Consider the following 14,462-nt stretch of genomic DNA (forward strand, 5'->3'; position numbering starts at 1 on the left):
GGAATATCCGTACCCCCATAATAGCACCAAGTAGTTATCAATATATAATTCATTGGAGTACAACCCATTAGTAGCTAAAGAATAGAAGTGAGCGAGAGACATGGGATGCGGGATTCCGCATAGCGGATAATTGTCAAAGATTTATACTTGCAAGATATATTAGTATTGCTACTTCATGAGAAGAGCCTTTCCGTTCTAAATGTAATCCATACCCATAGAATTTTCCAGGCGAGAGAGAAGTTCAATCGAGAGAGAAAAAATAGGTATGGAGGATCAGGAGGACACACTCTGCCTTTACGGAAAGGTTACCCGTTGCTGCCCTCAAGTGGCGGCCCAGAGAAGTCCATGTATAATTTAATCTATATAGAAGGATATACGTTAGAGACTGCTGAGCCGCCACAGAAAGGATAATTTAGCAGTATGGAGTTATCCCTTGCACCCCATGCTCTCTTCTCTCCCGTAAAGCCACCACTGGTGTTGTGTAGTAGAGAGCCATGTGGGGAGGGCTGTACGTCTCGAAAATCACTAAGGCTTTGCATGTATAATGGTACAGGCTAACATATTCTGCATGCCCTTATCGTTTTAGTACATGTATGACATATAAGCATATATCAACATATCCTGTATGCTAATCAATGGAGGAGGCAAGAGGTCTCTTTATCAAACCTAAGATTTAGATTGCGTTTTCAATATCATCTGCTGAATAAGTATGGGGACGAGGGGAAAAAAATGGGGGTGGGGGGGGGTGCAGGGAAGAAAAAATAGGGGGGGGGAGGGAGGGGAGAGAAGGCACCTTATATAGAATCTACGTTAGCAGATTGCATAGGTAGAGGCTACAGTAGTAGGGGCACTTTTTTATAGTAAAACATTTCCCTCCTTTTGGTTGTTACTCTGAAAAAAAAAAACATAGCCTCAGAACCTGTGAACATATACGAGGTGAACAGTAATAAACAGGTTGTAAAAACTACCGCTAAGCATAACGACAATAACCTTTGGAACAGCTAAATTATCCTAGCTAGATACCACACATTGTTGCATGGCTGGAATATATATCAGAGTTTTTCTTTAGTCTGGAGAGGGCACATATGCTGTATTAGCTAATAAACTTTCAGTGCACATTTGCGAGGTCTCCAAGCCGTAGGTTTATAGAGACAGTGGTATATAAAAATTCAGAGCAGCCGCCATCTTAACAGTCTCAAAAGCATTCCGAGTACATCTTCCAGCCTGTAGGGCGCGAAAGGGACAGGCGGGAGTTATGCGCGCCATGTTAGAGTTCAAATCCACTTTAGTAGTACGTAATAGTAATTTAACCCAAAGTTATCGGGAGCATAAAGCGAATTAAAGAGGGATTCAGTTAATCTATGACCCCCGGCTGTCCGATTACTAGGGCTGCGGGTAGTGTAAAAAAATATATAAAGTCATGTCCAGGGACTGTACGTGTGGGTCAGCCATTGTAGGGACAGAAATACACTCCGCATCGCTGCAGGAAGGCGACTTGCATAGAAAGACAATCAAAGGCATTAATCCACTGATCTCATCCAGCTCTATATTCGCAGCATAAAGAACGAGCAACAAAAAAAATTACTCAAACAGTTAGCAGATAATTGTAGTAAGGATACTTAGCCGAGTTCAGGGGTTTGCAGGTAATTCCTCCAACCATTTCAGGGCTGCAGCTGGTGTTTCAAAAAAGATAGCAGTCTCCCCGTCCTGCACCCGGAGTTTGGCCGGAAAGAGCATAGCATACTCTATTTTCTTCTCCCGGAGCTTCTTCTTGGCCTCCTGAAAGGATTGCCTCTTTTGGGTTTCTGCTGTGTAGTCCGGGAACAGCATGAGGCGGTTGTTGTTTAAGTAGAGGTCTCCTAGACGTCTGGCAGCTGTGAGGATGGCATCCCGGTCTCCAAAGTTTAGCAAGCGGAAGATTAGTGGACGCGGATAGGCTCCCGGTGGGCCCCGTTTGGTAGGTATACGGTGTGCACTTTCGATGGCGAAGAAGGAGGAGAAGGTGCCCTGCGGCAGCAGCTTTTTGAGTAGCTCCTCCACAAATTTCTGCACATCTCCCTCAGAGTCCTCTGGGAGGCCCAGTAGCCGTAAATTATTTCGTCTATTGCGGTTCTCCGCGTCAACCGCTCTAGTCTCTAGACGAGAGAGCCTCTGATTAATGGTGGGAATGGCTACGTTATGAGCTGTCACGGAATCCTCAGCTGCTGAGACTCTACGTTCAAGATCTTTGGTCTTATCTCTGAGGTCAGTAAGGTCTTGGTGGAGTAGACCGAAGCGGGCTTCCATATAATCAATCTTTGTAGTTAGCGTGGCTTGACAGGTCTTTATGGCCTCCAGGAGCTCGGCCGAGTTAGGGAGGGGTGACTCCTCCGCCTCGTGGTCCGCCATTGTTTCTGCCTCATCTACCGCTGGCAGCTTCTGAGTGTGTTTTGAGGCAGCAGGGGTGGTCGGAGGTCTCTCCGCTGACGAGCCTGCATCTCCCTTGTCCAGGTACGTATAAAACTTTCATCTGTCTCAGGTTTACTTTAAGTTACACAGTAGTACTATACTCTACATATGCACTCCCCACATAATTGCAGGGAATCCACTGAGAATGTTGTGCCCATTGAACACAGAGGTGTCGTCTATCACCCATTAACCTGTTTCAGATTGTACCTGAAGAATGTGTAATAGAGGAAGAATCTCCTTATTCCCCTGCAGAGTACCTGCACCTCACTCTTACATTGACCCACAGTTACATTGCCTAGGGCATGATAGATGTTCTTTGTTCCTGTTTGTACCTTCAAGTACTCTTACCAAGGATTCGTTTTAGTGTATGACTACAAGTATTAGAGGTAGAAGATCAGCCTTATAGCCAGGTCACTGGTATTTTTTAACCTCCTGAGCGATAATCCCGAGCTGAGCTCGGGGTATATCGCGCAGGAGGATTTCTCAGGCCCTGGTGGGCCGATTTGCATAATTTTTTTTTTGTTACACGCAGCTAGCACTTTGCTAGCTGCGTGTAACTTCCGATCGCCGCCGCTCGCCGCGCCATGCAGTCCCCCCCTCCCCGACCCCTTGCGCAGCCTGGCCAATCAGTGCCAGGCAGCGCTGAGGGGTGGATCTGGACTCCCTCCGACGTCACGACGTCCATGACGTCGGTGACGTCATCCCGCCCCGTCGCCATGGCGACCAGGGAAGCCCAGCAGGAAATCTGAACGGGATTTCCTGCTTGCTCTGATCGCCGAAGGCGATCGGAGTGGGTGGGGGGATGCCGCTGCGCTGCGGCTATCATGTAGCGAGCCCTGGGCTCGCTACATGATTTAAAAAATTAAAATTTTTAAAAAATAGTGCTGCGCCACCTCCTGGGCGATATAATTGTATCGCCCAGAGGGTTAAAAGGAAATAAATATGGCAGCCTCCATATCACTCACACTTCAGTCATCTTGTAAAATTCCTAAGTGTTGACAGAGAAGAGATGCATTTTATGTTACATACTTTCAATCAACAAGATTGTAATATGCAAATTAGAGGATTCGGAGTCGGTAGATTTTTGTACCGACTCCACAGCCCTGCATTTCCTCCCAATTTACCCTTGATAAGAGCTCTTCCCAAGGGGCCATTTAACTCTGCATCCCAAATGTCAGATGCAGGCCAGTTCTCCTGTACTGTGTGCTTCCTTGTTTGTCAGTCAGGCAATTAATCTTACTATTTCTGCTAATGAGACTCTGCTGTTGCTGCCAGCTGGACTCTGAGCCTGTGTGAGAACAGGAGCTCAGCTGCCTCATAGGTAGCTGAGCTCATCTCATAGGTAGCTGAGCTCCTGTTCTCACACAGGCTTCATTATGCAGCCTGCATTATAACAGCAGCTTCTCTTGTCCCATCCTGATGCATCCATCCATTCATCTGCATAGGCATGATAGCAGCAGCTTCAATCGGCCCAATCATGGCTTCCATCCATCCACACACAGGCTGCATACCAGCAGCTTCTCTGCCCCATCATGGCCCCATCCATGCACACAGCAGCTTGCCCCCCCCCCCCCCCCCCCCATCCATCCAACAGCTTCTTTGCCTCTCCTGGAGCTACAGCAAGAGCAGCAGCCAGACACCACAGTCACTGCCTCTGTGCTTCACTCAGCCTGCCTGGATGAGATGGTGGCAGGGAGCGAGAGGCCTTAGCCTTAACGTGAATAATTTTGTTTCTCATGGTCTGAATCCTTCAGGTGTATTTTGTCACATGCCTTTTACTAAGGAGTGACTTCTGTCTGACCACTCAAACCATACAGGCTTGATTGGTGTATTGCTGCAGAGATGGTTGTTTCTGTCAGTTTAGTTGCCTGGTTAGCTCTTACCAAGAATACAAGTGCCATCACTCAACAGGCTTTTATATGGGAAACACTTTATTAGTAGAAAAAAACACACACAAGGGGGTTATCCTAAAAACAATTAAAAACACTGGAGCGCTCCGATATCAAACATGTCGCAAGCACACCTCTCATACCACCATCCATACAGGGGTACCGGTACCTCTAACTGGATATCTACCCTGCAGGAGGAGTGGGGAACAGAGATGGGAATGCAGGCAGTCTGTAAGGTGTCAACAGCTGACCCGTAATATCACATTGGTATCCAAGTGTCAGCAATGAGTGAGTGGAAACTCTTCGCCCGCTGTGCGGGACTCACCAATCTTCATCCAATTGCGGACCCTGGGTAACTGCTGTGCGCACAGCCGAGACTTGCTTGTCTTCACCGGTCCTCAACCCGGGAGGGGAGGTGCCCGGTCACATGGAGCCCAGGCAGGCCAGCAACACCAATGGAGGATCCCTGCTGATCGACACGCCGGAACGCTCCAGGACAGCTGCGGGATGATGCCCCGCCCACCTACGCGTTGCGTCCGCCTTCTGCGGACTTCAACTGGGTGGGTTGAGGACCGGTGAAGACAAGCAAGTCTCGGCTGTGCACACAGCAGTTACCCAGGGTCCACAATTGGATGAATGGTATGAGAGGTGTGCTTGCGACATGTTTGATATCGGAGCGCTCCAGTGTTTTTAATTGTTTTTAGGATAACCCCCTTGCGTGTGTTTTTTTCTACTAATAAAGTGTTTCCCATAAAAGCCTGTTGAGTGATGGCACTTGTATTTTTGGTAATGGTGATCCAGTCAGTTGTGCTGTCAATCCTGCTTTGCAGTTTGCAGGCTATACTACAAGGTTGAGTACGTGCAGATTGTTTATTTTTGTTGCCTGGTTAGCTCTAGGAAGAGTCATGGTTTTGAACCTCTTCCACTTACGAAAATTGAATTTAAAAAAATGATGTGCAGTGAATATTTTGCAGAAGCATTCTATACATGTATGTATACTGTATGTTTATTTCCCCCTTTTTTTTTCCTTCTCCCCCCCCCCCCCAAGATTACATCAAAATGTCAGACGGGCTGAAACTCCTCTCTGGGGCAGCATACTAAAAGAAGAGGGAGGCTAAAGCTTCTGCTCTGGCAAAACAGAAAGGCTCGATGCTGAAGTTTCTTTCACCAGAAACATCAGAAGGAACAACACAACCTGAAGAGACACAAGCATCTAGTTCTGATCCTGGCGGATGTGCTTCGATAATTAGTATTTATCACTCTTCAGATCTGCATATTGCTGGCGATGAAAGTTCAAGAGATACCAGTCAAGCGTCTACTAGTGCTACCTCAAGAGTGCAAATGGATGTAGAGATGGAAGAAGAAACTGAGGAACAAACCTTGTTAGAAGAATCACAATTTGATCCATCAGTGCTGCAAGACCCTGGCCTATGGATGGATTTGAGCAGCAAATTGAGAGATTATCTGGTACTGCATGGTCCAAAGCAGGTCAAACTTGCTCGTTTCCCAAAAGATAAAAAAACACAGAAGCTTTCATCGCATATATTACAAACGCCACCTGCCAAACTTGGAGACAGCAGAAAGACAGTGGCTGATGTACTCAGAGAGCAGAGATGATGTCTTCTGCTTTTGTTGCAAGTTATTCCCACCTAAAGTTCCAGTCTCTTTGCTGTGTTCAACAGGATTTAGTAATAGGAGCAATCGAATAAGGAATCCGGAAAGTCATGAGCGAGCAGAATACCATACCATGGCATTCCACAAATGGAAAGACCTAGAAATTAGACTGAGACTCGGATTGACCATTGCTGACACAAATAGAGAACTTATTGATTCAGAAACACAGCATTGGAGAAAAGTGTTAAAGAGACTAATGGTGCTTGTTAGAACTATGGCTATGCAGAACCTAGCTTTTCGTGGAAATAGTGACAACATTTTTCAACCAAACAATGGCAACTTTCTAAAATTGGTGGAGGCAATTAGTGAATTTGATGAGGTAATGAAGAGGCATTTGAACAGAATTACCAACAAGGAAGCACACAATCATTATCTTGGAAAAAGAAATCAAAATGAAATTATACCGCTACTAGCTCAGCAGATCAAGTAGAAGATTTTGGCACATTTTCATGCTGCAAAGTATTATTCTATTATTTTGGATTGTACTCCCGATATAAGCCACAAAGAGCAGATTACGTTAATTGTGCGATTTGTCACAGCAACCGAAAGTACGAAAAGCAACTCTGCAGCTGTCTCCATTAAAGAACACTTTTTAACATTTATTGATATAGATGACACGACAGGAGCTGGCATGACGACAGTACTGCTTCAGGAACTGGAATCATTTGGAATTAGTGTTCATGACATGTGGGGCCAAGGTTACGATAACGGTTGAAACATGAAAGGCAAAATTAATGGTGTGCAGGCTCAAGTTCGCCGGATAAATTCACAAGCTTTTTATGTCCCGTGCAGCTCCCATTCATTAAACCTGGTTGTTAGTGATGCTGCATCTACCTGTATTGAGGCAGTTGAGTTCTTCAATATAATACAGAGTTTGTATGTTTTTTTTTCTGCTTCAACACACCGCTGGACTGTTCTAAAGGAACACCTGTCAGTAACACAGCAATGGATTACACTCAAGCCATTGAGCACCACTCGCTGGGAGAGCCGAATTGATGCTGTTAAAGCTGTCCGGAATCAAATTGGAAAAGTAGATGCTGCACTTTCTGCTGCCATGGAAGATTCCACTTTGACAGGGGCAACTCGATCAAAAACCATAGCAAGAGGCATCCAAAAAAATATTTGCAGCTTTAAATTCTTGTGTGGATTAGTGTTGTGGTATCTTGTTCAACATTAACATCACAAGCAAGAGACTCCAGGAAATTGAAGCTGATCTTTCGGGAGCAATGGAACAGCTTGAAAAAACAAAATTGTTTCTGCAAAATTACCGTACAGATGAGGAGTTTGAAAAGGTAATCAAGACTACTCAAACATCGGCTGAAGAGCTTAAGATTGAAGCTAATTTTCCACCTGCTCCGATTGGGAGAATCCATCGCACTAAAAGGCACTTTGACTATGAATCATTGGATGAGCGGGTCACTGACCCAAAACAGAATTTTAAAGTGCAGTTTTTTAACCGCATTCTAGACTGTGCACTCCAGTCAGTGGAGGACCGTTTCCTGCAGGTTAAATAATATAGCAGCATCTTCGGTATACTGTACAAAATTCCGACAGTTAAGGAACTGACTGCAGAAGAAGTACGTGAGCAATGTAATAAGCTGGACACAGCACTTTGTCAAGACAAAAATGAGATATTGAAGCTGCAGACTTGTGTTATGAGCTTCATACACTGTGTAGATATTTACCCAACGACTGCATGACACCAAGGGCTGTTCTGGAGAACATTTACAAAACCAAAATGTCTACCATATATCCAAACACCTGCATTGCTCTTCGTATTCTCCTTACACTTCCTGTCACTGTTGCAAGTGGTGAACGTAGTTTTTCGAAGCTGAAATTAATTAAAACCTATTTGCGGCCTACAATGACACAAGAGAGACTTCTGGGACTTGCTACAATATCAATAGAGCATGAGTTGGCCGAAATTATTAATGTGGATGAAGCAATTACAGCCTTTGCCTCCGCCAAGGCACGAAAGGCACCTTTCTTGTAATTCAAGTTTTTTAAAAGTTGACGTTTATAACGAGTTGAAGATGCACAAGTTGCCGTTTATAACGTGTTGAAAATGCACAAGTTGACGTTTATAACGAGTTGAAGATGCACAAGTTGACGTTTATAACGAGTTGAAGATGCACAAGTTGACGTTTATAACGAGTTGAAGACTAAAGTTGCCATGGGTTGGGCATACTAAGAAGAAACTGTTTAAAGAATGTTACAGAAGTTAAAGAAACGGGTGTCACTCTTTGGATTCTCTTCACATGCATCTAAGGTATTTTGCTTACACCTTTATAAAACAGAGACCATGTGGCCTTCTCTCCTCTTCCCTCTCCATTCTCCTCCTTACCTTCCCTCTCCCCTTCCCTCTCCTGTTCTGTTTTACTATTTGACTCCATTATTTATTTCTTATATGTGTCAATTTGGAGGCCTGGGCGCAAACTTCTAGAGGTCTTTGGGCCTACAATATGGCTTCAACGTCACACTCTGGATTTCCCTAACATGCATGCAAGGTAAACAGACAATGTGTCCTCCTCTGCCCCCTTCCCTTTCCTCTGCCTCCTTCCCTTTCCTCTCCCCTTTTACGATTTGACTCCATTTATTTATTTCTTATAGGTGTCAATTTGGAGGCCTGGGAGCAAACTTCTAGAGGTCTTTGGTCCTACAATATGGCTTCAACGTCACAATCTGGATTTCCCTAACATGCATGCAAGGTAAACAGACCATGTGTCCTCCTCTGCCCCTTTCCTCTGCCCTTTTCCTCTTCCCTCTCACCTCTCCTCTAAGCTTTCTTCTTCTCTTCCCTTTCCTCTTCCCTATTTCCCTTTCCTCTTCCCTTTCCTCTTCCCTTTCCTCTTCCTCTTCCCTTTCCTGTCTCCCTTTCCTCTTCCCTTCCCTCTTTCCGTTTTCCCTTTCCTCTTCCCTTTCCTCTTTCCCTTTCCTCTTCCTCTTCCCTTTCCTCTTCCCTCTCCTGTTTTACGATTTGACTCCATTTATTTCTTATAGGTGTCAATTTGGAGGCCTGGGAGCAAACTTCTAGAGGTCTTTGGTCCTACAATATGGCTTCAACGTCACACTCTGGATTTCCCTAACATGCATGCAAGGTAAACAGACCATGTGTCCTTCTCTCCCTCTTCCCTCTCCTGGTGTACTCTTTGACTCTCCATTTATTTTTATAGGTGTCAATAATTTGAACCTTATGCTGAACAAGCTGTTTCCTGCCTGCTAATATTCCAGCCTGCATGCATGCCATGCCCTATCCAGCTATGCAAAAGGTATCTGCATATGAGGAATCATGTTACTGCAAATGGGCATCCCCTTCTCTTCAATATCCGCTCAACAGGATTTAATACATGGGATGTCTCCATAAAATCTAACAAGAGACTGTACAATCTGATTAGACGTTGCAATTGGACATATGTCTTCTTATGCACGCTATATTGAGTGTCTATTACTGAGAAAAAGGCTATCTGGATTAAGGGACTATAATTTTTGCCCTGACTGGGCTACGTTACTCTGATAAAGAGACTGGTTTTTTTTAGGTGGCGCTAAAGGTCAGCCTAATCTCTAGCGTTCTGGCAAGCTATGCATATTGTGAATCACAAGAACTTATGGTGTTGGATATTGCTTGGTTACTAGACTGCATACCTCTTTCCTGCTACAGGTTATATTTATGACTTTTAACTATTTGTTATGTTTTGTATTCAATGAATGTACTCATGATTTTACTTTATGGCCTATTGAGTGTGTTTGGATCGCAGACGGGGTTCTGCCACACCAATCTTCAATAAGTTGGAGGTCTGGCCCTGGGGAGAAAACTTCTAGAGGTCTTTGGTCCTAAAATATGGCTTGGCTTCAATGGCACTCTGGATTTAACTAACATGCATGCAAGGTAAACAGAGACCATGTGTCCTTCTCTCCCCTCTCCTCTCCTGTTCCTTCCTCTTCCCTTCCTTCCCCCTCTCTTCTTCTCTCTCTCCTTTCTTCTTCCCTCTCCCATTCCTTTTTCTGTCTCACTATTTGGCTGCACTATCTCCTCTTTTCTCTCCTTCCCCTCTCCTCTTCCCTTTCCTCCTCCTTCCCTCTCCCATCCCCTCTCATGTTCCTTCTTTTGTCTCACTATTTTACTGCACTATCTCCTCTTCTCTCTCCTCTCTTCCCTCCTCTCCCCTCTTTCCTGTTCCTCTTCTCTCTCCTCTCATTTTCTGTCTCTCTAGTTGACTGCACTATCTTCTCCTCTCCTCCCTCCCCTTTTCCTCTACTCTTCCCTCTCCTCTTCTGTCTCACTGTTTGACTCCATTATAGTTTATTTTTATAGGTGTGTCAATCTTCTGGAAGCCTAAGGTGCAAACTCTTCTTTGTTCCTCCTTTGGTCCTCGAATACCTTTTCAATGACTTGTTGGATTCTCTTCACATACATGCAAGATAAGGTATCTACTTTACAGAGTAAACACACAGACACACAGACTATGTAGCCTTATCCCTCTCCTCTTTTTGTCTTTTCTCTTTCTCTCCCTCTCTTGGACTATTGAATTAAACTTTATGTGTTTTTTTTTTAGGATTGCCAATCTGGAGCCCTGAAAGCAAACTTTTCATTCTCCTTCAAAGCATACTCTTCCTACAGGTCTTCAGTAATGCAAGGTATGTGATAGTTAATTCACTGTAGAGCAGAAACTGAAGCGGTCTTCTTTAATTTTGCTTTAAGGAAAAGAGGGAGGGGGGGGGAGGGTCGGCCCGGGGGGGGGGGGGGGGCGCCTTCGCGATCTTTGCCTCAGGCGGCAGAAAGTCCAGGACCGGCCCTGTGTGGAGGAAGGAGGATGGTTGTACGCAGCATGGAGACATGGCTGTATCAGATCGGAGGAGGAGGGATAGAGGTTGTGTAATTCACAGCATATGATCTCCATGCTGTATCAGATCAGAGGAGGAGGGAGAGAGAGTGGGTAATTCACAGCATGATCCCCAAAAGGCAAGAGAGACTTCAGCACACTGTCATATCGGATTACATAGCAGGAGAGACCACAGGATGAGTGCAGGGTTTGGGCACTTCAGTTCATCTAGCTGTATCAGTTGTATCAGAGGAGAGAGACATTTGCAGAGCAATCCCCTGGCATGCAGGAGAAGCTTCAGCACTCGCAAGCAGCATACTGAGACAAGATGGGGAGGAGACGAGAAGCACGTGTGTGGATATGCAAGAGCTTCTCCTGGCCGTATATTCACACTATAAGATACACTGACTTTTTACTACCACTTTTGGGGGAGAAAAAGTGTCTTATAGTCCAAAAAATACGGTATATATACAGTCTATTTCACACTTGACTTTGGAAGTCTGTGCTGGAAAGGTTGTTTTAACCACTTCAGGACCATTGGCTTACACCTCCTAGCAACCAGGCAATGTTTTACAATTCAGGCCACTGCAGCTTTAAGGGCTCGCTGCAAGGCCGTACAACTCAGCACACAAGTGATTCCAGAGCTTTCTGTTGGTGGGCTCTGATCGCTGTTGGCATGTTTGTTTATTTGTTTTTTTTTAAATAAATTTCCTTATTTTTTTTTATTTATTCCCCCCTCCTTCCCCCCACCAGCCAATGACAGCGATAGGCTGTCATAGGCCTCAGCCTAGGAGAGCCAATCGCTCTTGGGTTGGGCCTCCCCAGGGGACAGCCGAGTGACACTGATGTCCCCAGTACAGCGCTGCTGTAGATCGTAGCGCTGTACAATGTAAATAGATGGCAGTTTTGCTGTCTAACAGTCTCCTAGCGGCGATCACCGCTGGGGGACTGATGACGGAGCGGAGCTCAGTCATTCATACGGAGATGTGCCCGCCAATGCGCACACGATCCCCTGCAAACCACGCCCCAGGACTTAACACCGTTTGGCGTTACGTGGTTCTGGGGGAGCCACCGCGTTCACGCCAATTGGCATGAGGCAGTGTTAAAGCAGTTAAAAACAAAGTATTGCTAAACTGTTTTAGTGATTCACACATCAGATATTTGGAAAGAAGAGACAAACAATTTTTCTCCGGAATTAGTTTAAAAGTGAATCCATGAATAAAACAAGATATTGGTGCGTCTTCCACTGATTTCTATGCACACTACGTATCCTATTGGTGGAAATACTCACCAATTTCTACGTAACGATTTGGTAGGTCTCTTATTTCACTTGCATGTCTCTCTTTCACTGAACAAATCTGCAAAACAAACAAAATAAATTAGAATAGAACAGCAGTTAATTTCCCAAATTCAATTAAAGTGCAGGATTATCAAAAAAAAAGGATAATTTGTAATTAAAATGATAGATGGCACGTGTTTCCAGTGAAAAGGTCTCCCTCTGAGTTGTATTAACAAGGAGTTTTGAATCAGGATGATACCATTTATTGGCTAACTTAGAGATGAGTAAACAGTGAGCTTTCGGCTTCTAAAATGCCTTCGTCGGACTGGTTCCTGACCAAAACTGAAAAATACAGCTTATATACACTGACATACAGAGGAGAAACATTCTTTAGCAAACATAAATGTAATTAGATGCCTTAACTGTTACTCAGGAAGCTTTCCCAGGCATCCTGGCTAAATTGATAAGATCAACAGTTCCCTCAACATAAAGGTAGCCATACACTGGTCGATTTGCCATCAGATTCGACCAACTGACAGATCCCTATCTGATCGAATCTGATCAGAGAGGGATCGTATGGCTACCTTTACTGCAAACAGATTGTGAACCGATTTCAGCCTGAAACCGTTCACAATCTGTTGTGGTGGTGCTGCCGCCGCTCCCCCCACCCGCACACATTACCTGCTCCGCCGACGCGACTCCAGTCCCCAGGTCACCGCTGCTCCGTCTCCGCTCTGGTCTCCGGCCCTGGCATGCTTTACTTCTTCCTGCCCGGCAGGAAGTTTAAACAGTACAGCGCTCCCTCTACTGTTTAAACTTCCTGCCGGGCCGGAGGAACTGAAGCATGCCGGAGACCAGCGCGGACACGGAGCAGCGGTGACCGGGCGTAGACGTGCCGGCGGAGCAGGTAATGTATGCGGCTCTATTGCGTCGGTCGTCGGGTACTCGAACGCCGCTAGCGACGCGCTCCCTACCCGCGGGTGATCAACGCTAATTTTCCGCACGGAGCGATCGACGGGATCGGACGAAAATGATCGAAATTCGGCGTGTAGCGCGAACGATTGCCAGCAGATTCGATCCCAGTGATCGAATCTGCTGTCGAAACGGCGGTGAATCGGGCCAGTGTATGGCCACCTTAACAAAGTAGACTCTGGTGATGGGGAGACATCGGAAATTCCGAGTTCAAATTGTAACTGGGCTAGTTACATGCACCATTAATTCTAAGCTAAAGAGAATTCTGGCATTTGAAACCAGCACATGAAAGCAAATTAAATGAATAGTAACAGTAAACACCATCTTACACAGCATATGACACAAAAAATGAATGAAAAGACAGAACAATCAACAGAATTGTGGCATTTAAAACCCATCGTACCAGCACAAGAAGTTAGAGTCCTTGTTTAAACCATCTTCTACAGTTTTGAATCAATGCATAAACTTTGTTTCTTGTGTTAGTCTCATGTTTTCCGATTTGAAGCCACCCACAAATACAGTGTCGTGAAAATCGTGTAAACTGTGTCCAGGTAAATGAAAAGTGTGTTGGTATTGGGAGATCAGTATATTTTGAAACATCCTTTTTTTTCTGCTGTTAATAGTGAACCTGTGGTGTGTCATGCGATCACGCAGTGGTTGACTTGTTTCTCCCACATAAATTCCTTTGGGGCATTTTGCACACATGATCAGGTATACCACATTAGATGAATCGCAGGAAAAGGTACCTTGTACTTTGTATTTCTGTTGTGTACCAGGTATTAGTATCCTGTCTGTGGAATGGAAGCATTTACAGGTCCCACACTTTTTCCCTCGGCAAGGGAATGTTCCATTCTGTTCTTACCTATTTAAAGTGGACCCAAATTAAAAATACAAGATTTCAGAAATAAAACCTATTTTCTAAATTATAATAATAAATAGCAGCCTTTTTTCAGCTGCATGATGACAAATATAAAATATTTTACATTTATTGGAGGAACCCCTCCCTTATTTTCAAATTGCCGGGATTTTTCCGGCAAACTGCTGGAGTAGATGGTGTCTGGCAATGGAGGAATTGCTAATGGCTGCCCCCAGTATAACCCTAGATATAAAAAGAGAAGGGTGAAAAGCATGCACTGAAATGCTCATAGGTTTGAAGGAGTGTTTATTTATCTTTGTATGTGTCAGATGGTGCAACTAAATATTTTTAATAAAAAAAAATGTTTGGTTTGGGTCCGCTTTAAGGCACTCCTGACGATCATCTGCTTAAGATTGGGTGGCTGTCAGAACGCTAGGAAGGGAGGTCCAGGGAATATCTTTTTCAGCCTCTGATCCTTGTGTAGAACAGGATGAAGTTCTTTTGCAATATTTCTTAAGATTTCC

At 44.8% G+C, this 14,462-nt stretch overlaps 1 protein-coding gene across 1 annotated transcript in view; it reads right to left on the reverse strand.

The window, feature by feature from the left end:
- The window catches only part of VPS41 (VPS41 subunit of HOPS complex), a 1,049,902-nt gene that overhangs the window by 719,082 nt on the left and 316,358 nt on the right, over positions 1 to 14,462 (reverse strand). The window contains exon 7 of the mRNA XM_068238292.1: positions 12,123 to 12,189. Coding sequence (XP_068094393.1) covers positions 12,123 to 12,189 — 67 coding nt within the window. The remainder of the gene's footprint in view (positions 1 to 12,122; positions 12,190 to 14,462) is intronic.

This window comes from Hyperolius riggenbachi, chromosome 5, assembly GCF_040937935.1.
Source record: "Hyperolius riggenbachi isolate aHypRig1 chromosome 5, aHypRig1.pri, whole genome shotgun sequence".
NCBI lineage: Eukaryota > Metazoa > Chordata > Amphibia > Anura > Hyperoliidae > Hyperolius > Hyperolius riggenbachi.